We start from the raw sequence: 27,980 nt of genomic DNA, 5'->3' as shown, positions 1-27,980 counted from the left end.
ATTCCGGCTCAAAACAAAACAAAACAAAAGACAGACCTCAACATGCACACACCCACTGAGTCCTCCCAATAACGGAAAGGGGACATCCAGCTGAAACGTGGGGCAGGTCCCTCATGCCTACCACCCCTCCTTCCTCCCCTCAGGTTGAAGGCTCCCCGTCTCTGCGCTGGCAGATGGCCCTGTACTGGGGCGTCCCAGGTCGCGAGGAGGATGCTGACGACCCCGAGAAAATCGTGCGCAGGGTCCAGGAAGTGTCAGCTGTGCTCTACCACCTGGACCAGGTAGGTGGGGCCAGAGGGCTCTGACTGCTGGGTCCCTAGGCAGAGCCTGAAGACGGGGTGGCGGGGGTGAGGGGGAGGGGAGAGTTGGGGGGGCTTTTAAGAATGTGGGCACGGTCTGGAGATGACCATTAAGCTTTGGGGCGGGACAGGAGGTGGCGCCTTGAGTTTAAGGTGAGGCTTAGAGTGGATCTGGGGGCTCGGCCTGCTGCTTAATCTTGCGTCTGGGGGCAGGGTGGGAAAGCGGCAGAATTTTAGGTCTAGGGATGGGGCCTAGAGGAGATGCCTTGAGTTCCTGGGCAGGGCCTTGGGTGGGTCGTGGAATCGGTCGTGGTCTGGGTGGTGGCCCTGGCTATGTGGGACCAGGCCTGGGATGGAAACAGGTCTGGAGGCAGAGCTAGGACTCTGACTCTGTGGGTGGAGACAGGTGTTCTGCCGTGTGAGTCGGTCTTGAATATGGACTTGGGCACAGATGGGCAGTTTCATCCGGGGCTAGGAGTGGGCATCAGGCCAGGGGCAGGGCCTGGGGATGTGACAGACTGTCCCGCTCCCCAGACCGAGCACCCTCACAAGTCTAAGAAGGCCGTGTGGCACAAGCTTCTGTCCAAGCAGCGCCGGCGGGCAGTCGTGGCCTGTTTCCGCATGACGCCCCTGTACAACCTGCCCACGTAAGGCCCCCGGGGACGAGGCGAGTGTGAGGAGCTGCGGAGGAGGGGTGGATGGAGAGTCTGGAGGATGGAGCGCCAACGTGATGGGGTCTTGGGGATGGTTGAGGGGGCTGCAGGCGCATGGGAGGTCAGGAGGCATGGAGGAGGGCACGTCCCAGTGATGCCCAGACCTCTCCCCTGCAGGCACCGGGCATGTAACATGTTCCTGGAGAGTTACAAGGCTGCATGGATCCTGACTGAAGACCATAGTTTTGAGGACCGCATGATAGATGACCTTTCAGTGAGCTGGGGCCCACCTCGGGGAGTGGGGGCGAGCTGGATAGGGCTGGGGGTGAGGCCACCCTTGACACACCTCCCGGGGTCGCCCTCCACATCAAGGGGCATAGACATGCCAGCCCCTCGCTGAGGTAGAACCAAGGTAGGGTGCAGGATGTGGAAAAAGAGAAAAAAAATCCAGACCAAGAGGGACATGGGGGCGGTGATAGGAGGGAGCACTAGAAACCCTCTCCCCAAGCCTCCCCTCTCCCCCCAGAAAGCTGGGGAGCAGGAGGAGGAGGAGGAAGAGGTGGAAGAGAAGAAACCAGACCCCCTGCACCAGCTGGTTCTGCACTTCAGCCGCACTGCCCTGACGGAAAAGAGGTGAGGACTCTTCCCAGGGCCCCAGAAATACCCCCAAGGTCCTGGGAAAGAGGGGCACCTGGCCACCCCCACTCCAGCCCAGCAGCCTCCTTGTGCCTCAGGAGAGGCCCTCTGTCCTGGGGGAGCTCGGGACAGACAGATCTTTAAATGTCACTTTGCTGGCAGGACACAGTGGCTCATGCCTATAAGCCTAGCACTCTGGGAGGCTGAGGCAGGCCACCACTGGAGCCCAGGAGTTCAAGACCAGCCTGGCCAACATAGCAAAAACCCATCGCTACAAAAATACAATAAATAGCCAGGCTTGGTGGTGGGAACTTGTAATTCCAGCTACCTTGGAGGCTAAGGCAGGAGAATCGCTTGAACCCAGGAGGCAGAGGTTGCAGTGAGCCGAGATCACATCACTGCACTCCAGCATGGACAACATAGCGAAATTCTGTCTCAAAAAGAAAAGAAACATAAATGTCACTTTGCTAGAACAGGCACAGCCACCATATACTGTTGCATGGCTGACACTTCACAAGGGCATCTCTGAGGGGTTCCCATCACAGACCATGTAGATTAACTAGGCTTTTTTTTTTTTTTTTTTCCCGAGACAGAGTTTCGCTCTTGTTACCCAGGCTGGAGTGCAATGGCCCGATCTCGGCTCACCGCAACCTCCGCCTCCTGGGTTCAGGCAATTCTCCTGCCTCAGCCTCCTGAGTAGCTGGGATTACAGGCACGCGCCACCATGCCCAGCTAATTTTTTGTATTAGTAGAGACGGGGTTTCACCATGTTGACCAGGATGGTCTCGATCTCTTGACCTCGTGATCCACCCGTCTCGGCCTCCTAAAGTGCTGGGATTACAGGCTTGAGCCACCGCGCCCGGCCAACTAGGCTTTTTTTTTTTTGAGACAGAGTCTTGCTCTGTCACCAGACTGGAATGCAGTGGTGCAATCTCTGCTCACTGCAACTTCTGACTCCCTGGTTGAAGCGATTCTTCCGCCTCAGCCTCCCAAGCAGCTGGGATTACAGACATACGCCCCCACGCCCAGCTAATTTTTTTATTTTTAGTAGAGACAGGGTTTCACCATGTTGGCCAGGATGGTCTCAATCTCCTAACCTCAGGTGATCCACCCACCTCAGCCTCCCAAAGTGCTGGGATTACAGGTGTGATCCACCACACATGGCTGATTAACTAGGCTTTTCTAGAAGAAGATGTCTTGCTCAAATAAAAATCAGTATATTATGAAAAAAAAATCCATACGTATGACAAATTTCCGACAGACAGACGTGGCAGGGGGGCGCTTTCTCTAATTCCTTCAAAGGCTTCATGTGGGCTAATGACGGGCTTAGTAATAAATAACTGTGATTCCGATGCCCCAGCTGCTGCAGCCGCTGTTGACAACAGGAGGCAGCACTGACCAAGTGCTTACCATGCGTCAGGCACCGAGCTAAGCGCTGACTTCCGTATCCTCTCACTGACCAAGTGCTTACCGTGCGTCAGGCACCGAGCTAAGCGCTGACTTCCGTATCCTCTCACTGACCAAGTGCTTACCGTGCGTCAGGCACCGAGCTAAGCGCTGACTTCCATATCCTCTCACTGACCAAGTGCTTACCGTGCGTCAGGCACCGAGCTAAGCGCTGACTTCCGTATCCTCTCACTGACCAAGTGCTTACCGTGCGTCAGGCACCGAGCTAAGCGCTGACTTCCGTATCCTCTCACTGACCAAGTGCTTACCGTGCGTCAGGCACCAAGCTAAGCGCTGACTTCCATATCCTCTCACTGACCAAGTGCTTACCGTGCGTCAGGCACCGAGCTAAGCGCTGACTTCCGTATCCTCTCACTGACCAAGTGCTTACCGTGCGTCAGGCACCAAGCTAAGCGCTGACTTCTGTATCCTCTCACTCAATCGCCACACTGTGAGACGGAGTCACGTAGCTCCTTTGTGTGGATGAGGGAATGAAGGCACAGGGATTTGTTATTCATTTTGTTTTCTTTTATTTATTTATATTTTATTATTTTTTAATTTTTGCAAAGGGGTTTTGCTCTGTTGCCCAGGCTGGAGTGCAGTGATGCAATCTCAGCTCACTTCAACCTTTGCTTTCCGGGTTCAAGCGATTCTCCTGCCTCAGCCTCCCAAGTAGCTGGGACTACAGGGGCATACCACCATGCCTGGGTACTTTTTGTATTTTTAGTAGAGATGGGGTTTCACCATGTTGGCCAGAATGGTCTCAATCTCTTGACCTCATGATCCGCCCGCCTCAGCCTCCCAAAGTGCTGCGGTTACAGGTGTGAGCCACCTCGCCCAGCAGCCATATTTGTTGTTGGGCTAACAGGTGGCAAGATGGCCCTGGGAGCGCCAGCCCTCCATCACTCCATTTTAGCATCCCCAGTGGAAAGGGAGTGCCTCTACCATTAGCTCCAGCAAACCTCACTGAATGGGCCAGGCACAGTGGCTCACACCTATAATCCCAGTACTTTGGGAGTCAGGAGTTTGAGACCAGCCTGGGCAACATGGCAAGACCCCTGTCTCTACAAAAAAAAAAAAAAAAAAAAATAGACAAATTAGCCAGGTACATGCCTGCAATCCCAGCTACTCAGGAGGCTGAGGTGGGGGAATCACTTGAGCCTGGGAGGTCGAGGTTGCAGTGAGCCGGATTGCACCACTGCATTCCAACCTGGCCAACAGAGCAAGACCCTGTCTCAAAAACAAAACAAACAAAACAACTCCCGGAATGGGTTCCACTGGGCAGCATGGACGACATGGCCGTTTCTTACCTGTCATCACGGCCACACAGATAAAAGTCCTCATCAGCCCTGCCTTTGTCACAAGCCACCCTGGCAGTGGCCACTCCAGCCAGCTGAGCCACATAGCCTGAGCTTGGGGAGGGTTGGCCCTCCAAAGGAAGGCCCTCCAGAAGCTCTTTTTTTTTTTTTTTGTTCCCCTGAGACAGAGTCTCACTCTGTCACCCAGGCTGGAGTGCAGTGATGCGATCTCGGCTCACTGCAACCTCTGCCTCCTGGGTTCAGGCAATTCTCCTGCCTCAGCCTCCGGAGTAGCTGGGATTACAGGCACGCGCCACCACACCCAGCTACTTTTTGCACTTTTAGTACAGACGGGGTTTCACCATGTTGGCCAAGTTGGTCGTGAACTCCTGACGTCAAGTGATCAGCCCGCCTCAACCTCCCAGAATGTTGAGATTACAGGCGTGAGCCACCACACCCAGCCCAGAAGCTCTTAGAGGATGGGGATCCTCTCCACTGGGTCCTGACCACTCCCCTTCTTACTTCCCCAGCAAACTGGACGAGGATTACCTGTACATGGCCTATGCTGATATCATGGCAAAGGTGAGCCCCCCACACCTCATCCGGTGCAGGTTTCCCGCTCCCTACCTGCAGTGCTCGTCCACAAAAGGGGCTGGGGTGGTATGGGGGGGTCTGCTTTGTTCATCCCTTAACTGATGCCCCCTTCCCAGAGCTGCCACCTGGAGGAGGGAGGGGAAGACGTCGAAGGTGAAGAGGAGGTTGAGGTCTCCTTTGAGGTAGGTGGGCTCAGGAGGTCCTGGAGGGAAGGGATAGGGCACCCGGACTGCAGGCATCTCCCATTCCTTCAGCATGTGTTCACAGAGCAAAGCTCTGGAACACGGCAGTCACCAAGTCAGTCCACTGGGGAGACAGACACACACACCAGTCACACTAACAGCACATGGGGAGACAGACGCGCACACCAGTCACACTAACAGTACGTGGGGAGACAGACACACACACCGGTCACACTAACAGCACGTGGGGAGACAGACGCACACACCGGTCACACTAACAGCACGTGGGGAGACAGACACGCACACCGGTCACACTAACAGTACGTGGGGAGACAGACACGCACACCGGTCACACTAACAGCACGTGGGGAGACAGACGCAAACACCGGTCACACTAACAGCACGTGGGGAGACAGACACGCACACCGGTCACACTAACAGCACGTGGGGAGACAGACGCGCACAGCGGTCACACTAACAGCACGTGGGGAGACAGACGCACACAGCGGTCACACTAACAGCACGTGGGGAGACAGACGCGCACACCGGTCACACTAACAGCACGTGGGGAGACAGACACACACACCGGTCACACTAACAGCACGTGGGGAGACAGACGCGCACACTGGTCACACTAACAGCACGTGGGGAGACAGACACTCACACTAACAGCACGTGGGGAGACAGACACACACACCAGTCACACTAACGGCACGTGGGGAGACAGACGCGCACACCGGTCACACTAACAGCACGTGGGGAGACAGATACACACACCAGTCACACTAACAGCACGTGGGGAGACAGACACACACACCAGTCACACTAACAGCACGTGGGGAGACAGACACACACACCGGTCACACCAACAGCACGTGGGGAGACAGACGCAAACACCGGTCACACTAACAGCACGTGGGGAGACAGACACGCACACCGGTCACACTAACAGCACGTGGGGAGACAGACGCGCACAGCGGTCACACTAACAGCACGTGGGGAGACAGACGCAAACACCGGTCACACTAACAGCACGTGGGGAGACAGACACGCACACCGGTCACACTAACAGCACGTGGGGAGACAGACGCGCACAGCGGTCACACTAACAGCACGTGGGGAGACAGACGCGCACAGCGGTCACACTAACAGCACGTGGGGAGACAGACGCGCACACCGGTCACACTAACAGCACGTGGGGAGACAGACACACACACCGGTCACACTAACAGCACGTGGGGAGACAGACGCGCACACTGGTCACACTAACAGCACGTGGGGAGACAGACACTCACACTAACAGCACGTGGGGAGACAGACACACACACCAGTCACACTAACGGCACGTGGGGAGACAGACGCGCACACCGGTCACACTAACAGCACGTGGGGAGACAGACACACACACCAGTCACACTAACAGCACGTGGGGAGACAGACACACACACCAGTCACACTAACAGCACGTGGGGAGACAGACACACACACCGGTCACACCAACAGCACGTGGGGAGACAGACGCAAACACCGGTCACACTAACAGCACGTGGGGAGACAGACGCGCACAGCGGTCACACCAACAGCACGTGGGGAGACAGACGCACACACCGGTCACACCAACAGCACGTGGGGAGACAGACGCGCACAGCGGTCACACTAACAGCACGTGGGGAGACAGACGCGCACAGCGGTCACACTAACAGCACGTGGGGAGACAGACGCGCACAGCGGTCACACTAACAGCACGTGGGGAGACAGACACACACACCGGTCACACTAACGGCACGTGGGGAGACAGACGCGCACACCGGTCACACTAACAGCACGTGGGGAGACAGACACACACACCGGTCACACTAACAGCACGTGGGGAGACAGACGCGCACACCGGTCAAACCAACAGCACGTGGGGAGACAGACGCAAACACCTGTCACACTAACAGCACGTGGGGAGACAGACGCGCACACCGGTCACACTAACAGCACGTGGGGAAACAGACGCGCACACCTGTCACACTAACAGCACGTGGGGAGACAGACGCGCACAGCGGTCACACTAACAGCACGTGGGGAGACAGACGCGCACACCTGTCACACTAACAGCACGTGGGGAGACAGACGCGCACACCGGTCACACTAACAGCACGTGGGGAGACAGACGCGCACACCTGTCACACTAACAGCACGTGGGGAGACAGACGCGCACACCTGTCACACTAACAGCACGTGGGGAGACAGACACACACAGCGGTCACACTAACAGCACGTGGGGAGACAGACGCGCACACCTGTCACACTAACAGCACGTGGGGAGACAGACGCAAACACCGGTCACACTAACAGCACGTGGGGAGACAGACGCGCACAGCGGTCACACTAACGGCACATGGGGAGACAGACGCACACAGCGGTCACATTAACAGCACAGGGTATGCACCTGGTCATGGGGGAAAGTAAGGTCAAGGGGTCAGGGCTGGGATGATAGGGACACAGGCAGAGGGGTCAGGGCCAAGAAGGGGTAATCTCAGGGGGATAAAGCAGCCCAAGCAAGTGCGTGACCCAGCCTGCGGGAGAAGATATCAGGGAGGGCTTCTCAGAGGAGAGGAGGTCTGAGCAGAAGGATAAAAGGAGTCTGCCAGTTAAAAAGAGAAAAATGTTCCACATAGGGGAGTAGTATGTGCCAAGGCCGGGCAGCGAGAAAGAGCTAGGAAACGTGCAATTCAGCCATCCATTCGTTCCTTGAGATAGTCCGTTTCTGTTTCCGAGATGACCATTTCTGTGCCAGAGTCCCTTCCGGCATCTGGTGAACCCTTTCTTCGGATCATGTTTTTAAATGTATAAAATGAATTCATAGCAGAGGAAGCAAGTATTGAATAGCTATCGAAATATTTAAGAAATGAATTTGTAGCCGGGCGTGGTGGCTCACGCCTGTAATCCCCGCACTTTGGGAGGCAGAGGTGGGTGGATCGCCTGAGGTCAGGAAGTTCGAGACTAGCCTGACCAACATGGTGAAATCCCGTCTCTAAAAAAAAAAAAAAAAAATTTGTGATCCAATAATACTTGCACATTGTTAATCTATCAAATAAGAAGATCTAAGGCTCGGCGCGGTGGCTCATGCCTGTAATCCCAGCACTTTGGGAGGCCGAGGAGGATGGATCACCTGAGGTTAGGACTTCAATACCAGCCTGGCCAATATGGTGAAACTACTAAAAATACAAAAATTAGCTGGGCACGGTGCCATGTGCCTGTAATCCCAGCTACTCAGGAGGCTGAGGCAGAAGAATCCAGGAGGCGGAGATTGCAGTGAGCTGAGATCACACCATTGTACTCTAGCCTGGGTGATGGAGTGAGACTGTGTCTCAAAAAAAAAAAAAAAAGATCTAGCAGTGGATCCAACAACTCCATAACTGAGAAGTAGTGATGAACATAAGTGATATTCTGCTGAGACATCTGTAAGCTATTCTGAGTGAGTCTCTTTTCCTGAACCAAAAGAGCAGAATTTGAATTGGAAGTGGTTCTAATTCTGCAACAATAATGTGATATGAGAACATCTGTGATTTTTTTTTTTTTTTTAAGACAGAGTCTCGCTCTGTCACCCAGGCTGGAGTGCAGTGGTATAATCTCAGCTCACTGCAACCTCTGTCTCCTGTGTTCAAGCAATTCTCCTGCCTCAGCCTCCCAAGTAGCCGGGACTACAGGCACGTGCTATCACACCTGACCAGTTTTTTGTATTTTCAGTAGAGATGGAGTTTCACCATGTTAGCCAGGATGGTCTTGATCTCCTGACCTTGTGATCTGCCCGCCTCAGCCTCCCAAAGTGCTGGGATTACAGGCATGAGCCACCATGCCCAGTCACATCTGTGATGTTTATTGGTGACAAAACCACAGGTTCTGCTAATATTGCTGTGATTTATGGCTTCATCTATAAAGGAAGGGAATGCTACATTTCTGTTAGAGGGTAGAAAACATAAAAATGTAACTTTTCATCATCCAGCTTCAAAGATGGCCTGGAGGTCTGTGGGCTCGGGTTAAGATTGCTGCATGCCCAGCTCTGATTTATGTAGGTCTTGCCCGATGCCTAGCCCTGTGCTAGGTACAGGAGATAAATCAAGGGTGTGAGCCCCTGGGGATGGAGGGAGCTCATGATTGAACGAGGGAGTTGTGGATATAGCTGGAACAGGGAGGGCAGAAATGAGAATGTGAGGGGGAAAGGCTGGGCTGGAAAGCCTGGACTCGCCCCCATGGGTCTGCCTCCCTGCTCAGGAGAAAGAGATGGAGAAACAGAGGCTCCTGTACCAGCAAGCGCGGCTGCACACCCGGGGGGCAGCTGAGATGGTGCTGCAGATGATCAGTGCCTGCAAAGGTGCTCCTCACATGTGCATCGGGCTCTTCCGAGTGCATTCATCCTGTCCTCACTCTTCCCAGCTCACCTGTTTCCTGTTAACACATTTGCCGCCCCTCCATGCCTGTGGTTTGCATGCACACCCCAGCCCTTGCAGCTTCCCCTTGCATACCTGCCTTGCAATTTCTTACCCATCCTTCAACTGCAGTCACCCCTGCATGCACTCCTTTGCATACTCTTCCAAACCCTTCTCTCAAATCCCCTGGGATGGCTGTTTTCTGGTGGATGGAACACACTGCCTTCCAACTGGGTGGACCATCTTTTGTCTCCCACTCCCTCTAGGAGAGACAGGTGCCATGGTGTCCTCTACCCTGAAGCTGGGCATCTCCATCCTCAATGGAGGCAATGCTGAGGTGCAGCAGGTAACAGAGGCAAAGGGACTTGGGAGGAAGGCAAAGAGAGATGGGCGGTTCCTGTGCGACTCCCAGTTTCCTCCTCCCCTGCCTCCCCCTCTGCAGAAAATGCTGGATTATCTGAAGGACAAGAAGGAAGTTGGCTTCTTCCAGAGTATCCAGGCACTGATGCAAACGTGCAGGTAGGTTCGAGTATACCTCTTCTTTTTAAGCTCTGTTTGGTGCCTCTGCCACCCCACTCCTGGTACCATTTCTGGTTCTAATTCTGCTCTTTCAGCCCAGGAAAAGAAACACACTCAGAATCGCTCAAATAACAGGGAATTTATTATAAGAATTAATGTAGAACAGGGCCGGGCGCGGTGGCTCATGCCTGTAATCCCAGCACTTTGGGAGGCCGAGGCGGGTGGATCACGAGGTCAAGAGATCGAGACCATCCTGGTCAACATGGTGAAACCCCGTCTCTACTAAAAATACAAAAAATTAGCTGGGCATGGTGGCGCGTGCCTGTAATCCCAGCTACTCAGGAGGCTGAGGCAGGAGAATTGTTTGAACCCAGGAGGCGGAGGTTGCGGTGAGCCAAGATCACGCCATTGCACTCCAGCCTGGGTAACAAGAGCGAAACTCCGTATCAAAAAAAAAAGAATTAATGTAGAACAATAGGGAGGCAAAATGTCATAGGCTTTAAGAATGAGTTGCATTATGGCTTCCAGACAGTGGAACCAAAAACTTGTTTAGAATTCAAGGGGAACTCGGCAGCAGGAGATTTGGGAGCTCCCTGTTGACCCTATTAACATGCCTCCACTGTTGTCCGCCTTGATTGGCCTCTTGCTGCTGGCGGACTTTTCCTACCCGCTGCAGCTTTTGCTAATGAGTGGTTTCTGCTCTTCGTTATTTCAGCTTGCACAGGGTTCATCCTGGCCCTACATTATGTCCTAGCTTCTGCCAGCTCTTCCTTTCCACTTCCTCTTGATTTCAGCACATACATGGTTTACCGTGGCTCTCCAGCCCACCATAGTGGGGAGCTGTCAGACCCTGGAAGAGAAGAGGGCAGAGGCTTCATCACATCCCCCCTGTCTTTCCTTTCTTTTCCTCAGCGTCCTGGATCTCAATGCCTTTGAGAGACAGAACAAGGCTGAGGGGCTGGGCATGGTCAACGAGGATGGCACTGGTGAGGCCCTCCCTTGGGCTTCCCTCTCCCCGGGACATCTTCCTTCGGGATTCCTGCCACCCTACCCCCACCCGCCATTACCCAGAGCTCCCTTCCTCCAAGACACCAGTTCCCAAGGGCTCCCTCGGGCTCCTCCCCCTTGTTGTAGTCCCCCAGTCTCACTCCCTCCATCCCCCCAGCATCTCCCTCCTCATGCCCACCATCTCCTCCCATGACCAGAAGTCATTCTGTCTTGTGTTCTTGCCCATCACCACATGGACCCCACCCTCCACCTGCCCCAAATGTCACGCCCTGGTTGCTGTTCTCTTATTAATGTCCCTAATCCAGGTTAATCACGTCTCCTCTTTGCCGTGTTGTGGTGTGTCTAACCTTTCCACCCCGATCCTTGCTCCTGCCTTTCCACTGTACCTCTTCATCTCTCTCTCTCTCTCTCCCCCTCTCCGTCTTCTTTCGTTCCCTCTGCTTTTATCCTCATTTCCTACCCTCTTCCTGCTAATCCACTTCCTTCTGTCTCCTTATCACTCTGCCTTTCTCTCTGTGGGTTGTTCCTCTCTCTGTGTGTCTGTGTCTTTCTGTGTCTTTGTCCCTGACTGTCATCGTGTGTGTTTGCGGTCTCTGTCTTCCTCTCTCTTTTTCTCTCTTTTCTCCTGCTTCCTCCTCCCATCCTGTTGGCTGCCCCAGTCATCAATCGCCAGAACGGTAATTCCCCCAGCCCACCCCCGTGCTGTGCCGCTGCCACCCACCCCTCCTAACCCCGGCCACCCCTCCACCTGGGGGCTGAGGATCTGGGAAGTGGAGGGGAGGGAGGGACCCTTCGGCAGGTGCACCTTGCCAGTGCAAAGCCTGGAGATCAGGAGTCTGGGGAATATGATTCAGGTCCCAGATCAGCCACTGAGAACACATGGGCCTGTGAACGAGCCTCTTACCTTCCCTAAGCTTCACTTTCCCCCTGTGTAAAACAGAAGCTAGAGAACACCGCAAAGGTCTCTTTCCAGCTGGATATTGTTAGACTTCCAGACCCAGATTCGCAGTCCCGGTGTGGAGTAATCCCCACTCCCACCTACTCTGCTCTCTGCGCCCCGACCTCAGATTGGTCGGTCAGCGGTTCCCATCCACCAACAGAATTGGTTGCCTCTGGCATCCACTCTGATTGGTGTGCGCGTGCCTCCTCTGCGCCTGCCTCCTCTGCGCCTGCTCTGATTGGCCCATTTACGGTCTAGCCTCCTCCCCTACCGCCCACCATGATTGGCTTCTTTCAGATGTCCGTTCTGATTGGCCCTTGTTTACACGCCTCCCCTTTGCTACTCCTGGATTGGCTGCTTTCAAGGCATCTGGGCCAATTGGCTGGCTTTCAATCCCCATCCCTTATCCCAGCCCAATCTCCCCCTGCCCAGAGCCTTTGTGTGAAAGTGACCTGACCCAAACCCCCATAATCCATTAACCTGCATGGCCTGGAGGGGGACTGAGGGCGTTACCAGCTGCCTGAATGTCTGCTAGGTCAGCAGACATTCCCGGATGTAACACAAGTTGTGACATCAGAGAGCACTGATGTAGAAAGACACTTGAGGCCTCAGCTTCATGACTCAGGGCCCCTTGAGTCGCCATCTGCTGATGTCATGGACTCTGAGGTCAAGACCGCCTGGCGTCATGGACGCCCATGGCCCTCACAGTGTCTTTGAAGTGGCGGCTGCTCCTCCCAGCACCCCCATGCTTTGTGCATGCATGTGCAGTGTGCATGGGCCTTGTGCATGTGTGTGCTGTGTCTTGGCGCATCTGACCCCTCCTGGGCCCTGCCCCCTCCCTTCCACCCAGGAGAGAAGGTCATGGCGGATGATGAATTCACACAAGACCTGTTCCGATTTCTACAATTGCTCTGTGAGGGGCACAATAATGGTGAGGAGGAGGGGTGTGGGGTGGAGGGGAAGCCGAGGTTTGGGGCTGGTACAGAAGGGTTGCCTGAGTTAGTCTCCAACCCCCCTTCTCCCCCTATCAATGATGACCACTCTCCAGCCAGTGTCAATCTACCTAGCTTTCAAAATCTCTCTGGAGGCCTAGCGCAGTGACTCACACCTGTAATCCCAGCACTTTGGGAGGCCGAGGCGGGTGGATTTCCTGAGGCCAGGAGTTTCAGACCAGCTTGGCCAACACGGTGAAACCCTGTCTGTACTAAAAACACACAAAAATAGCAGGGCATGGTGGCACATGCCTGTATCCCAGCTACTCAGGAGGCTGAGGCAGGAGAATCACTTGAACCCAGGAGGCAGAGGTTGCAGTGAGCGGAGACTGAGCCATTGCACTCCAGCCTGGGCAACAAGAGTGAAGCTACGTCTCAAAGGAAAAACAAAAAAAACCTCTGGAATTTCTGGAATCTAGCCACTTTGCTTCCCCTTCATCTCCTCTGGCCAGTCCAATTCCCCAAAAGCAACCTGCCAAAAACCAATTTGGCCAAAAATCAATTTGCCCAAATGGATAATTTGTCACACGCCATTTTCCCACAGGCATTCTGCAGTGGCTGCCAAAGTTCAATACACGTGATGGATTTCTGTACTTCAGGGCCAGAAAAGACCTAAAGGAAAAAACTGCCTGGCATTTAAAAATAAATCTATTAGATTTGTCTGTAATAAATCTATTAGATTTATTTTTAAATCTATTGTTTATTTTGCTTATAAAATCTTTGCAGAGGGAAGATCTGTACGAAGGCCTACAGATTCTTTCCTATCTTAAGCAAAAGTTTTCTCTTTTGTTGTGGTTCAGCCAATTTAACAAGATCGAGGATGACAGCGAATTAATTACACAACATCAGTGACGGGGAACACGTCCTGATGCAGCAAACCTAGTTTACAGCTTTACAGAACAGCCAAACTTCTGCACAACAAACTTTCTACCCAATGCCATTTCCTATAACAAACATGTACAGTCTTGAGATTGTGGTTATAACCCTTAGCAGATGATTAGGAAACCACAGACTACCCGGAAATTAACTTGCATGACAGGAATTGGAGTAATTAGAACTCTAACTTCCATAGAACCTTCACCCGCTTGGTTAGTGCTCATTAAGTAATTGATTTGTAAATATCTTTAATCTTCGTTCTTTTTCTTTCAACAAAGGATAAAGCATGATCCCTTTGTCTTGAATTTTCAAAAGCTCTTGTGTCCACAACCAGTTTTCAAGGTTTGTTAAATATCTTTGTGCCGTGGGACTAAGATTTTCTTTTTTCATTTTTTTTTTTTTTTTTTTTTTTTTGAGACAGAGTGTCACTCTGTCACCCAGACTGGAGTACGGTGGCATGATCACAGCTCACTGCAACCTCTGCCTCCCGGCTCAAGTTATCAACACCTCAGCCTCCTGAGTATATGGGTCTACAGGCATGCATCACCATGTGTGGCTGAGGTTTTTTTTTGTTTTTTGTTTTTTTTGTAGAGACAAGATCTCACTATGTTGCCCAGGCGGTCTCAAACTCCTGAATTCAAGTAATCCTACTGCCTTGGCCTCCTAAAATGCTGGAATTACGGGTGTGAGCCACCACACCCAGCCGGGACTAAGATTTTCATTCTTTAATGTTAACTAAGATGGAATCAGCCTTTGGGTTTAAAATAAATTTTGTTCCTCGAGAATGTGTTTAGAAAATGAGAATGTTCTTAGCAGAGGCATTGCTGTCTCCCAACAAATTTGCATGCCAGTCCTCTGCCTAAATTCATGGCCCAATCAAATAGAAATTAGAAATACCTTTCACATCTCAGGGGCCTTGCATGTCTTGAGGAGTCAGTGCTATTCAAAGCAGACAAAAGATTTGTCTCTCAATAATTTGCACATGTCTATAACAGGTGTTTTCAGTTGGCAGAATTTTTTTTACAGGAGCTGTGTATCTTTTATTTTTGCATATAGTCCAGTTTAAATTAACACAAATAAAGGAGTTAGAAAGCAGGGTTGATGGGAAAGCCTGTACCTTTGCTTATAAAATGTTGCATATTTGAGTACGCTTTGTCTATATCATGAAACCAGGCAAAATGGACCTTCCACTGAGTCGACCTGATAGAGCGATTGTGAACTGACTGTAAAAAAGTTAGGGGGAGCCTAACTTTTTTAGGGTGTGATGGCTCATGTCTGTAATCCCAGCACTTTCGGAGGCCGGGCAGGTGGATCACGAGGTCCAGAGTTCGAGACCAGCCTGGCCAAGATGGTGAAACCCCATCTCTACTAAAAATGCAAAAGTTGGCCGGGCACAGTAGCAGGCACCTATAATCCCAGCCACTTGGGAGGCTGAAGCAGGAGAATCGCTTGAACCTGGAAGGCGGAGGTTGCAATGAGCCAAGATCATGCCATTGCACTCCAGCCTGGGTGACAGAGCCAGACTCCATCTCAAAAAAAAAAAAAAAAAAGTGCCTGGGCACAGTGGCTCATACCTGTCATCCCAGCACTTTGGGAGGCAGAGGCAGGCAGATCACGAGGTCAGGAGATCAAGACCATCCTAGCCAACATGGTGAAACCTGGTCTCTACTAAAAATACAAAAATTAGCTGGGCATCATGTCACGTGGCTGTAATCCCAGCTACTCAGGAGGCTGAGGCAGGAGAATTGCTTGAACCCAAGAGGCAGAGGTTGCAGTGAGCTGAGATCGTGCCACTGCACTCCAGCCTGGGCGACAGAGCAAGACTTCCTCTCAAAAAACAAAGTTAGGGGGAAAGAAAAACTGGGGGCAAATATACTTTCAGGGGCTGTAAAAGCCTTCCTGTGCTGTGCAACATGATGCTATAAACATTTTAAAGGACTTGACTGGGCACTGTGGCTCACGCCTGTAATCCCAGCACTTTAGGAGGCTGAGGCAGGAGGATCGCTTGAGCCCAGGAGTACAAGACAAGCCTGGGCAACATAGGGAGACCCTGTCTCTCAAAAAAAAAACAATCATGGAGTATAATAAACCTCCAATCATGTACTACGGTATAATAAACTCCAACTACCCGTCGCTCAGGTTTAACAGTTTGCTGCCATAGAGCAATGTTTTTTAAATAGTGGGAACCAACCCATCAGATGTGCAGGAATCAGTTTGACGCAGAGATTATCATCATAATTGTACACTGGCGTGCCTGGGTAGCTTTAAAAGATACTGAGGCCCAGGTTTTGCCTCTAGAGCTTCCGGTTTAATTGATCTGGGGTTGGGCCCGAGCACTGGGATTTTTAAAAGCCTCCTGTTTGTCCTCATGTGCAACCAAGGTTTAGAGGATGAGAACCACAGATTTCTTCTTTCATAGTTAACTAGAGCAGTACAGGATGGAAAAGAACAGAATGCACGGCACAGAGCAAGGCAGTGTGAAACTTGTGTTTCAGGAGTACGCGAATACCATTTCAGATTGAACACATGTATCAGGTCTCAATGTAAAAAGGATCTCCTACAGTAGATTGCAGTCAGAAAACATTGAAAAATTACTGCACAAGAATATAAACTTCACAAGGGCAGAGGCAGGACGCACGGCTCATGCCTATAATCCCGGCACTATGGGAGGTTGAGGTGGGAGGGTTGCTTGAGGCCAGGAGTTTGAGACCAGCCTGCGCTGGTCTCAACAAACAAATGTAAACCTTGGCCGGACATGGTGGCTCACACCTATAGTTCCAGCTACCCAGGAGGCTGAGTTGGGAGGATCACCTGAACCCAGGAGGTGATGGCTGCAGCAAGCTATGATCATGGCACAGTACTCCAACCTGGGCAACAGAGGGAGACTCTGTCAAAAAAAAAAATCCCCCACAAGGCCAGGAACTGTTTTCTTTCACTACTAAATCTCCAGAGCCTAGAATACTACATGACGCATAGTAAGAACTCAATAAATTTGTTGTAGCAAAGAATATGTGACAATCTTAATCTCATTAGCATGTAGTATACACTCGATAAAATATGTTGAATAAATGAATGAATGACCAATCCTTATGTTCCCTGGCCTTTAGTAGGTGTTCAATAAATATTCGTTGGATAAATGCTTGAATATTCCCGGCACATAGTAGACATTCTATGAAATTGTTTGGAAACAAACGCGGGACTGAATCTCTATTTCTCCCTGCTACACAGTCTGTGGTTAATACATATTTGTTAGCAAAAAACGAGTGAATAAATGATCCTCCACCACATTTGACACATACTACTATGTATGTAGGCCCTCAATATTTTTATTTTTTAATTTTCTTTTTTTTTTGAGATGGAGTTACACTCTTGTTGCCCAAGCTGGAGTGCAGTGGCATGATCTCGGCTCACTGCAACCTCCGCCTCCCAGGTTCAAGCAATTCTCCTGCCTCAGCCTCCCAAGTAGGTGGGATTACAGGCGCCCACCACCACGCCTGGCTGATTTTGTGGTTTATTTAGTAGAGACAGGGTTTCACCATGTTGGCCAGGCTGGTCTCGAACTCCTGACCTCGAGCAAGCCACCCACCTTGGCCTCCCAAAGTGCTGGGATTACAGGCATGAGCCACCACGCCTGGCCAGTATTTTTAGATAAATGAATAAATGATCATCCATCTTTCTCTGACACATAGTAAGTACTTGATAGTCAATAAATAAATTGATGATTATATGCCTTCTGGCATACGATAGGTACTCAACACGTGAGTATTGCATAAATGAATAAATGACCCACTGTTCCTCTCGCGTAGCACATGGGAGGTGCTGAATGAGTGACTTTTCATCTCCCCAGATTTCCAGAACTACCTACGGACACAGACAGGGAACACAACCACTATTAACATCATCATCTGCACAGTGGACTACCTCCTGCGGCTGCAGGTGAGGACGTGAGACGGTTCAGGTGTGACTTGGGTCAGCGGCTGCCGGCCCATGGTCGCCCCCAACACCCTCTCACCCCCTGCCTGCCCCCCAGGAATCCATCAGCGACTTCTACTGGTACTACTCAGGCAAGGATGTCATTGAAGAGCAGGGCAAGAGGAACTTCTCCAAAGCCATGTCGGTGGCTAAGCAGGTGTTCAACAGCCTCACCGAGTACATCCAGGTGGGGCGCGCCCCTTGGGGTGGGAGTGGGAGGGGCGGGGGTCCCGCATCGCCATCCCTGATCCCTTCTCAGGGATTCGCTTCCCGCTCACACGGCCCTCTGCCCCCCAGGGCCCCTGCACCGGGAACCAGCAGAGCCTGGCGCACAGCCGTCTATGGGACGCGGTGGTGGGATTCCTGCACGTGTTCGCCCACATGATGATGAAGCTCGCTCAGGTTCGAGCCCCTCTAGTCTCCATCCACCTGTTCCCAGGCGTCCCCCAAGTGGTCTGTTTCCAAGTCTTGCCCCGTTGGTCAGTTTGTCACCCAAGTGCTCCTGGCATGTTCCAGAATGTTTCCCTCCCAGTGGCCAAATCCATCCTCCTTCCGGATTGGCTCTCTGCCTTACCCCGCCTCCTCCTCTGCCCCCCTTATGGGCTGGTTTTCCATCTACGCTTTCATTGATCTGACGTTTGGGCCCCGCCCCAATGGTCAGAGCTCCTCTGTGATTGGTTAGTGTTTTTCTCTCTGATGAGGTCATCTCAGATGTGGACAGCCCTTCGGGTAGGATGGGGCTAGCTTCTAGATTAGAGCCTGGGGCTGAGGTGTTTTGCTTCTTTATCTTGCCTGCGGCAGATGACACCCATATCAGGCATTCATGATGTAAGGTCCCTGTTGAGCCCTATCTCCTATTTCCATAATCCTTGTGTTCCTCTTTCCCTCACCCCTTTGCAGCCTTGCCAATGTCTCACGAACACTTAATCTATTTGCTCTGCTTCTGTCTGGTAACCATATTCAAAGCTGCCATATACTGTTGCGCAGGTTGTGCACTGCACAAAGGCACAATCTCTGAGGGCATCCACGTCCCACATATCATAACTATATTGGTGTGTGTATTGCAATAGTTTAGTTTTCCAGCAGATGGCAGTAAAGTATCCAGTATGTTATAACTTCCCAACAGGAAGAGTTTTAGGGGGTGCCTTTTTTCTCATTTGCCCAAAGGTGCCCCGAGGGCTGAGAGAAACCCTAACCGGTGTCATCTGACTTTTTAAAAGGAGTTAAACTTAGAATGCAATTCCTCCATGTCACAGCAGCTAAAGTTGTGCTGTTGGTATCATCCTAAAATTCTAGAGAGTGTTGGTATCATCGTGTAGAATTCCAAATCCTGCAGGACTAATTCATCCACCACTATCTAGTCTCGGTTGCAAAAGCCAGAAATCCAATGCAAAGCAGTGGCTTAGGCTTAAGAAAAATAAAAATAAAGAATTTATCAGTTCATATCAGAGGTCCAGGGCATAGAGTGATGTCAGCAGAACTGTCTCCTCTTTCACTGCATTTGCAAGCGGGCTCTCTCCCTGGGCTTGAAAAAAAACGGTGCCTCAGGCTCCTATCCACCCCACTTCTTAACAGCCCCGGAGGGAAGAGAACTCCTTGTTCCTTAGAGCTCTAAGAAAAAAACCCTGAGATTGTCTTTGACTGGCCTGTTGGGTCACATGTCCATCCCTGAGCCAATCACCTTAGCCTTGGGAAAGAAGGCTCTGATTGGCCGGCCTTGTCATATACCCACCTATAGAACCAGGAGGTAGGGTTAGCTCCATATGCTGTGACTGTGGGATTGGCGACTCCACAGATGAAAACTGAGGGATTATTAAGAGAGGAGGGGGAGGGCTGGGCGTGGTGGCTCACGCCTGTAATCCCAACACTTTGGGAGGCCGAGGTGGGTGGATCACGAGACCAGCCTGGCCAATAGGGTGAAGCTCCATCTCTATTTAAAAAAAAAAAAAAAAAAAAATTAGCTGGTGTGGTGGTGCACACCTGTAGTCCCAGCTACTCGGGAGGCTGAGGCAGAAGAATCGCTTGAACTTGGGAGGTGGAGGTTGCAGTGAGCCCAAATTGCGCCACTGCACTCCAGCCTGGGCGACAGAGCGAGATTCCATCTAAAAAAAGAAAGAAAGAAAAGAAATTACCACTTTGTGAGCCAAAAGTGATCCCATGTTGGCAATTTTATGTGACTCAACCTAACATAAATGGGGCCACGAGCCAACACCTTGTGTTGGAGGTTTCTATGTACACCGTGGCCCCAGGTTCGCCCAGACAGCTTACCAGAAAGCACACGCCGCCTCCCCAGCCTTCCTCCTGAGCTCTGAGTGCCACTCTTGCCATCACACATCATAGTCAACATGCATCTGTCAGGCCCACCATAGGCCAGGCCGTGCTGGGCTCACGTCCCTCCCCAGGCCTGGATCTCTGTCCCCAGCATTTTTCTCTGTCTGTCTCTGTCTCTCTGGCCCACACGTCTGCCCCGCAAGCCTCCCAGTCCTCCTTGTCGGCCAGCCCCTTCCCCCTACCCATCAGCTATCGGGCCCTTCCCCCAAGTGCCAACCCCACCCCCACAATCTTGTCTCTCTGCCCCCTCCCCTGCTTCCGAGGAACATGTCTGGACTCGGGTCCCCTCGGAGGTAAGAGGGGAGAAAGCAGGGTGTTTAGGCCCTGCTGGGTAGGTGAGGAGGGGCAGAAGCAACAGAGGTGGGGGAGGTGTCTGCACAGACCAGCCCTCACCGAGCTGGGGGCGTGGGGTCTCTAGGACTCAAGCCAGATCGAGCTGCTGAAGGAGCTGCTGGATCTGCAGAAGGACATGGTGGTGATGCTGCTGTCGCTACTGGAAGGTAAACACCCCTGGGGGGAGGGGGAGGGGACAGTAAAAAGGTTCGGAGAAGCCTGAGAATGGCCCTCTGAGACCCGGGAGACCCTAACCCTCAGCCCCACCTGACATCATGTCAAGATCCATGGGTTGATGAAGAAGCCACAATAGAGCAGACGCAGTGGCTCACGCCTGTAATCCCAGCACTGTGGGAGGCTGAGGCGGGAGGCTCACCTGAGGTCAGGAGTTTGAGACCAGCCTGACCGACGTGGAGAAACCCCATCTCTACTAAAAATACAAAACTTAGCGGGGTGTGGTGGTGGGTGCCTGTAATCACAGCTACTGGGGAGGCTGAGGCAGGAAAATTGCTTGAACCCGGGAGGCGGAGATTACAGTGAGCTGAGATCATGTCATTGCACTCCAGCCTGGACAACAAAAGCAAAACTCCATCTCAAAAAAAAAAAAAAAAATCAGAAGTTTCCCCTTAAACATCAAGATTTCCAGCTTTTCTTGGAAAACTTTAGGCTTCAGTGACCCTGGTCCATATTCTCCCTAGCAAAAGTTAGCTGGATTAGATTAAATAACTTAATCATATCAATGTCCTGGGCCGGGCACAGTGGCTCACACTCGTAATCCCAGCACTTTGGGAGGCCGAGACAGGTGGATGACCACAGGGTCAGGAGATCAAGACCATCCTGGCTAACACAGTGAAACCCAATCTCTACTAAAAATACAAAAAATTAGCTAGGCGTGGTGGTTTGAGCCCGTAATCCCAGCTACTCGGAGGGCTGAGGTGGGAGAATCGCTTGAACCCGGGAGGTGGAGGAATTACAAGCACATGCCACCAAGCCCAGCTAGTTTTTTTTAGTAGAGACAGGGTTTCACCATGTTGGCCAGGCTGGTCTCAAACTCCTGGCCTCAAGTGATCCACCTGCCTCAGTCTTCTGAAGTGCTGGGATTACAGGTGTGAGCCACCGCGCCCAGCCTGTCATCATTATCTTTATTGGGGAGGTGGGCAAGGGCAGGATCAGCCAGGTTGGCACAGGAGGCTGACACAGGTCAGAAAGGGACTGGTTGGCAGGAGGCTGCGGCTAGCCAGGGACACTCCGCCAGCATTGGTGGCTCCTGGGCTGGAAATCGAGGCAAGCCCAGTGGGGCCGCAGAAGGGAGTGTCCGCCAGCCACACTGACCTGGGACTGCCTGCAGGGAACGTGGTGAACGGCATGATCGCCCGGCAGATGGTGGACATGCTGGTGGAATCCTCATCTAACGTGGAGATGATCCTCAAGTTCTTTGACATGTTCCTGAAACTCAAGGACATTGTGGGTTCTGAAGCCTTCCAGGACTACGTCACGGATCCCCGTGGCCTCATCTCCAAGAAGGACTTCCAGAAGGTGGGTGCGGGGCACCATGTGGGTTGCCAAGGTCCAGCCATACCCTTCCGGCTGCCTGCCTCAGGCAAGAGACGTTTCTGCGAGCCTCTCACTCCTTATTTGTAAAATGAGGATAAAACAGTCTTGGGTTATATGCATTCTGTTTTCTTTTATTTTAGAGGCAAGGACTCTCTCTGTTGCCCAGGCTGGAGTGCAATGGCATGATCACAGCTCACTGCAGCCTTGACTCCCCGGGCTTATGCGATCCTCCCACCTCAGCCTCCTGAGTAGCTGGGACTACAGGTGTGTGACATCACGCCTGGCTAATTTTTAAATTTATTTTTCGTAGAGATGTGATCTCACTACATTGCCCAGGCTGGCTGGTCTTGAACTCTTGGGCTCCAGCAATTCTCCTACTTCAGCCTCCCAAAGTGCTGGGATTATAGGCATGAGCCATCTCACTCAGCCCCTTGGGTTATTTTGAGGATGAAATGCATTAACACAAATGAGAACTATTATCACTATTATCCGTATCAGTAGTCATAACATTATCATTGTCGTGAATAGGCATCAGTTATTCCATCGACAAACATTCACTGGCTTTATTCTCTTGTGTGGGGCTTGTGGTGACACTCTCGACCCATCAATAACCAATTTTTGTATTTTTAGTAGAGACGAGGTTTCACCATGTTGGACAGGCTGGTCTTGACCTCCTGGCCTCAGAGGATTCACCTGCCTTGGCCTCCCAAAGTGCTGAGATTACAGTGTGAGCCACCGCGCCCGGCCTTAGATCTTATTTGATAGATTAACAACGCACAGTATTATTGGATCACAAATTCATTTTTGAAATATTTTGATAGCTATTCAATACTTGTTTCCTCTACTATAAATTCATTTTATACATTTAAAAACATGATACAAGGCCGGGCGCAGGTGGCTCATGCCTGTAAACCCAGAACTTTGGGAGGCCAAGGCAGGCCGATAACACGGTCAAGAGATCAACACCATCCTGGCTAACACAGTAAAACCCTGTCTCTACTAAAAATACAAAAAGATTAGCCAGTCATGGTGGCACACGCCTGTCATCCCAGCTACTCAGGAGGCTGAGGCAGGAGAATCCCTTGAACCCGGGAGGCGGAGGTCGCAGTGAGCCAGGATCCCATCACTGCACTCCAGTGATAGAACGAGACTCCATCTCAAAACAAACAAACAAAAAACTCCATGATCCTGGTTAAGGTTTCACCAGATGCCAGAAGGGACTCTGGCACAGAAACAGTTGTCTCAGAAACAGAAAGCCCGCGCTTTCACGGGTTTATAGTGTGATGCAGGAGGCAGTCACTAACTAGACCATTCCACGTCTAAGTAATGAAGGCACTAGGAGGGAAGTGATGGAACTTCCTTTTTCAGGAACCCACTCGTCCTCCTCCATCCACCTCTCCCATCCTAACTCTTCCGTCTTTTCTTAATGCAGCCCAGGACAAGTCACTATCTTCTCTAAGCCTCAGTGTGCTCCTCTGTAAAATGGGGATAGAATAATCACATTAACCATTAACTAATGGCAGAGTGCGGTGGCTCATGCCTATAATCCCAGCCATTTGGGAGGCCGAGGCAGGAGAATCACTGGAGCCCAAGAGTTCAAGATCAGCCTGGGCAACATAGTGAGACCCTGTATCTATAACAATAAAAATAAAACAATTAACTGTTGTGAGGATGGGCAGTATGGGCGGTTCCTGGAATATGGCGAGTGCTCAAGAGATACTGGCTACATTATTACTGCCTGATCTTTACTGTCACCATTTTGCTAACTTTTTATTTTGAAATAACTCAGGTTTATAGAGAAGTTTCGAGAACAGCACACAGAATTTCTGAATACCCTTCACGCAGGTTGTCCCAATGTTGTCTGTTTACTCCATCACGATTTCCCTTTACTTTTTTCTTTTTTTTTTGGAGTTGGCCAGGCTGGAGTGCAGTGACATGATCTTGGCTCAGTGCAACCTCCGCGTCCTGGGTTCAAGTGATTCTCCTGCCTGAGCCTCCCGAGTAGTTTGGATTACAGGCACCCGACACCACATCCGACTAATTTTTTTTTGTATTTTTAGTAGAGATGGAATTTCACCAAGTTGGCCAGGCCGGTCTCGAACTCCTGGCCTCAAGTGATCAGACTGCCTCAGCCTCCCAAAGGGCTGGGATTAATAGCGTGATCCACCTGGCCTGGCCAATTTCCTTTTACTTTTAAACACTTCAGTGTGTATCTCCTGAGAACAAATTCATTCTCTTACCTAACCACAGGACAATTATGCAAATCAGGAAATTAACATTGACACAACGCTGCTATCTAATCCCAGAGGGTATTCAATTTCCCATGTTGGAGAAATTTCTTTTGTCAATCTTTTCTTGGCTAACCCAGAACTGGGGATCACATTTAGGTATTTTGTCAGTTCCTCCTTCAGTCTGGAATTGCGCCTGAGTCTGTCTTTATCTTTCCTGACGTGTTTGAAGAACACGGGCAAGCTGTTCTGTAAAATGTCCTTCAGTATGGGCTTGTCTGAGTTTTCATCATTATTAGACTAAGGTTCTGCCTCTTTTGCCCGCTGCCTGCGGGCTGGGCCCTGACTGGGAGTCTCAGCCCTATTCTTGAGCCTGGCAGGTTTAGGGAGAGAGTCTGGGGTGGCTACAAGAAAAGCAAAAAGCATTCGCAGGAGCTACAGTACACATGATTCATAACCGAAAATGAGTAATGGTCGCTCCTGACTGGGGCTGCACAGATCACAGGTTTGATGTCACGTACCTGACATTTTATAGCTCACATCTTTTACACACAATTACAATCTGCAACTGGGAAAAGTGCAGTCATTTTATTTTTTGAATATAGAATTATTCACGATTTTAAGAATCAAAATATGGGCTGAGCACAGTGGCTCATGCCTGTAATCCCAACACTTTGGGAGGCTGAGGCAGGCAGATCACTTGAGGTCAGGAGTTCAAGACCAGCCTGGCCAACATGGTGAACAGCCCTGTGTCTACTAAAAATACAAGAATTACCTGAGCATGGTGGCGGGTGCCTGTAATCCCAGCTACTCAGGAAGCTGAGGCAGGAGAATCTCTTGAGCCTGGGAGACAGAGGTTGCAGTGAACCCAGATTGCACCACTGCACTCCAGCTGGGTGACAGAGTATGACTCCAACTAAAAAAAAAAAAAAAGTCTAAATATAGCCAGGTTCTGTGGCTCACACCTGTAATTCAAGCACTTTAGAAGGCCAAGGTAGGAGGATTGCTTGAGGCCAGGTGTTCGAGACCAGCCTGGACAACATAGCAAGACCTCATTATACAAAAAAATCAAAAAATTAGCTGGATGTGGAGGTGTGCACCTGTAGACCCAGCTCCCCAGGAGGCTGAGCTGGGAGGATCCTTTGAGCCCAGAAGGTCAAGGCTATAGTGAGCCATGATTGTGCCATGTAGCACAATCTACCACGTGGGGAAGCCCTTTCCTTAGTTTCTTTTGTATCCTTCCATCATTTTTTTTTTTTTTTTGAGATGGAGTTTCACTCTTGTTGCCCAGGCTGGAGTGCAATGGGCGGTCTCAGCTCACCACAACCTCCGCCCCCTGGGTTCAAGTGATTCTGCTGCCTCAGCCTCCCAACTAGCTGGGATTACAGGCATGCACCACCACACCCGGCTAAGTTTGTATGTTTAGTAGAGACAGGGTTTCTCCATATTGGTCAGGCTGGTGTCGCACTTCCGACCTCAGGTGATCCGCCCACCTCGACCACCCAAAGTGCTGGGATTACAGGTGTAAGCCACCGCACCCGGCCCCTTCCATCATGTTTTTTCTTTTTTTTCACCAAAGGCACTAGACTGGACCTTCCATCATTTTTTAAATGTAAAAGCAAACAGATATTCTTGTTTTTCTCATTTTGTATATAGTAGGTACAATATCACTGGTCTGTATTATTTAACAACATATCCTGGAGACATAGGAAGCTTCCTCATTCTTTTTTACAGGTGTCCAATATTCCACTCTGTGTGTATATTACGATTTACTTGCTATTCCTTGTTGATGGACACTGGCTTTATTCCCAATGTTTTACTACTACAACCCATGCTGCAGTCAGGCCTGCCATGGATAGTTGTACAAGTTGTGCACTGCACAAGGGTGTCATTTATAGCACAGACATTTTACATTTGTACATGTATTACTGCAGAGTTCCAGCAGATGAAGGGAAACGTGCTGAGGAAGGCTGTAGCATTTGGGCCTAGAGCAATGCTGGCTATAAGAATTACTCTTGTTATACAACATTCTGTACCTCATGTGTGCTTCATCTCAGAGGATAAATTTCCCGAAGTAGGATAGGTGAGTTAAAGGGTGAATGCATTTGTCATTTGGACAGACACTGCCCTCCATTTTTCTTTCTCATGAATAACCCATGAATGTGCCTGTTTCCCCACAGCCTCGCCACCAGACCACACTGTCAAATCTTTGGATTTTTGCCAATCTGATAGGTGAAAAATGGTATTGCAGTGTAGTTTCAATGTTTTAACTTTTTTATTTTTGAGACAGAGTCTTGCTCTGTTGCCCAAAGTGGAGGTCAGTGGTGTGATCTCGGCTCACTGCAACCTCTGCCTCATGAGTTGAAGCGATTCTCATGCCTCAGCCTCCCAAGTAGCTGGGATTACAGGAATGTGCCACTATGCCTAGCTAATTTTTGTATTTATTTATTTTTTTTATAAAAAAATACAAAGTTTATTCTTCACTACTTTTAAATAAAAATTGTTTTTTTCTTTATAGACGGGGTTTCACCATGTTGGTCAGGTTGGTCTTAAACTCCTGACCTCAGGTGATCCGCCTGCCTTGGCCTCCAAAGTGCTTGGATTACAGGTGTGAGCCACCATGCCTGGCCGCTAATTTTTGTATTTTTAGTAGAGACGGGATTTTGCCATGTTGGCCAGGCTGGTCTCAAACTCCTGAGCTCAAGTGATCTGCCCACCTCAGCCTCCCAAAGTGCTGGGATTACAGTGTGAGCCCCACGCCCAGCCTGCAGTGTAGTTTTAATTTACATTTCTCATATTATGGGTGCAGTTAAGCAGCTTTTTATGTTATATCTTTTGTATTACTTGTTCCGTGAACTTACCATATCCTTGGCTTATTTCCATTAGGATGTTAGTATTTTTCTTCTTAATTTCTAGAGGCACTTTATATATTAGGCTGCTGGACCTTTGTGATAAGAGTTGCCTATTTTTTCCTTTTTTTTTTTGAGACAGAGTCTCGCTCTGTCATGTAGGCTGGAGTACAATGGCGCAATCTCGGCTCACTGCAACCTCCACCTCTAGGGTTCAGGCCATTCTTCCTGCCTCAGCCTCCCAAGTAGCTGGGATTACAGGTGCCCACCACCACACCCAAGTCATTTTTGTATTTTTAGTAAAGACAGCGTTTCACCATGTTTGCCAGGCTGGTCTCAAACTCCTGACCTCAGGTGGTCCACTCACGTCGGCCTCCCAAAGTGCTGGGATTACAGGCATGAGCCACTGCGCCTGGCCAAGAGTTGCCTACTTTGTCTAGTTCATCGTTTGTCTTTTGACTTGTCTTACAGTACGATTTTGGCCACGCAATTTTATTTATTTTTATGTATAAAATAATTTTAAATATTTTATTAATTTTTAACTATAGCCTGGGCAACATAGCAAGATCTCGTCTCTACAGAAACAAAAAATTAGCCAGGCATGGTACATGTCTGTAGTCCCAGCTATTTGGGAGGCTGAGGCTGGAGGATCACTTGAGCCAGGGAGGTGGAGGCTGCAGTGAGTCATAATCATGCCACTGCCCTGCAGCCTAGGTGACAGAATGAGACCGTGACTTAAAAATTTTTTAACTAAATAGATAATATGAACTTAACAGGAATCTATCTCTTGTAAAACAAAAAACAGCCAGGCGAGGTGGCTCACGCCTGTAATCCCAGCACTTTGAGAGGCCG

At 50.5% G+C, this 27,980-nt stretch overlaps 1 protein-coding gene across 2 annotated transcripts in view; it reads left to right on the top strand.

Annotated features, from left to right (window-relative positions):
* RYR1 (ryanodine receptor 1) overlaps positions 1–27,980 on the top strand; it is a 152,994-nt gene that overhangs the window by 93,820 nt on the left and 31,194 nt on the right. For both annotated transcript variants that reach the window (XM_064381346.1, XM_064381345.1), the window contains 17 exons: positions 144–281; positions 834–946; positions 1,130–1,226; positions 1,479–1,585; positions 4,863–4,914; positions 5,043–5,108; positions 9,372–9,471; positions 9,793–9,872; positions 9,969–10,045; positions 10,958–11,031; positions 11,713–11,730; positions 12,844–12,924; positions 17,709–17,797; positions 17,892–18,020; positions 18,131–18,235; positions 20,583–20,664; positions 21,846–22,033. In XM_064381346.1, the coding sequence (XP_064237416.1) occupies positions 144–281; positions 834–946; positions 1,130–1,226; positions 1,479–1,585; positions 4,863–4,914; positions 5,043–5,108; positions 9,372–9,471; positions 9,793–9,872; positions 9,969–10,045; positions 10,958–11,031; positions 11,713–11,730; positions 12,844–12,924; positions 17,709–17,797; positions 17,892–18,020; positions 18,131–18,235; positions 20,583–20,664; positions 21,846–22,033 (1,596 nt within the window). The remainder of the gene's footprint in view (positions 1–143; positions 282–833; positions 947–1,129; positions 1,227–1,478; positions 1,586–4,862; positions 4,915–5,042; positions 5,109–9,371; positions 9,472–9,792; positions 9,873–9,968; positions 10,046–10,957; positions 11,032–11,712; positions 11,731–12,843; positions 12,925–17,708; positions 17,798–17,891; positions 18,021–18,130; positions 18,236–20,582; positions 20,665–21,845; positions 22,034–27,980) is intronic.

The sequence above is a fragment of the Aotus nancymaae genome, unplaced genomic scaffold, assembly GCF_030222135.1.
Source record: "Aotus nancymaae isolate 86718 unplaced genomic scaffold, 86718_ANA_hifiasm-v0.15.2.pri h1tg000028l, whole genome shotgun sequence".
NCBI classification, from domain to species: domain Eukaryota; kingdom Metazoa; phylum Chordata; class Mammalia; order Primates; family Aotidae; genus Aotus; species Aotus nancymaae.
Note: the sequence above shows the minus strand (reverse complement) of the source record. Positions and strands in the feature narration are given on the sequence as shown.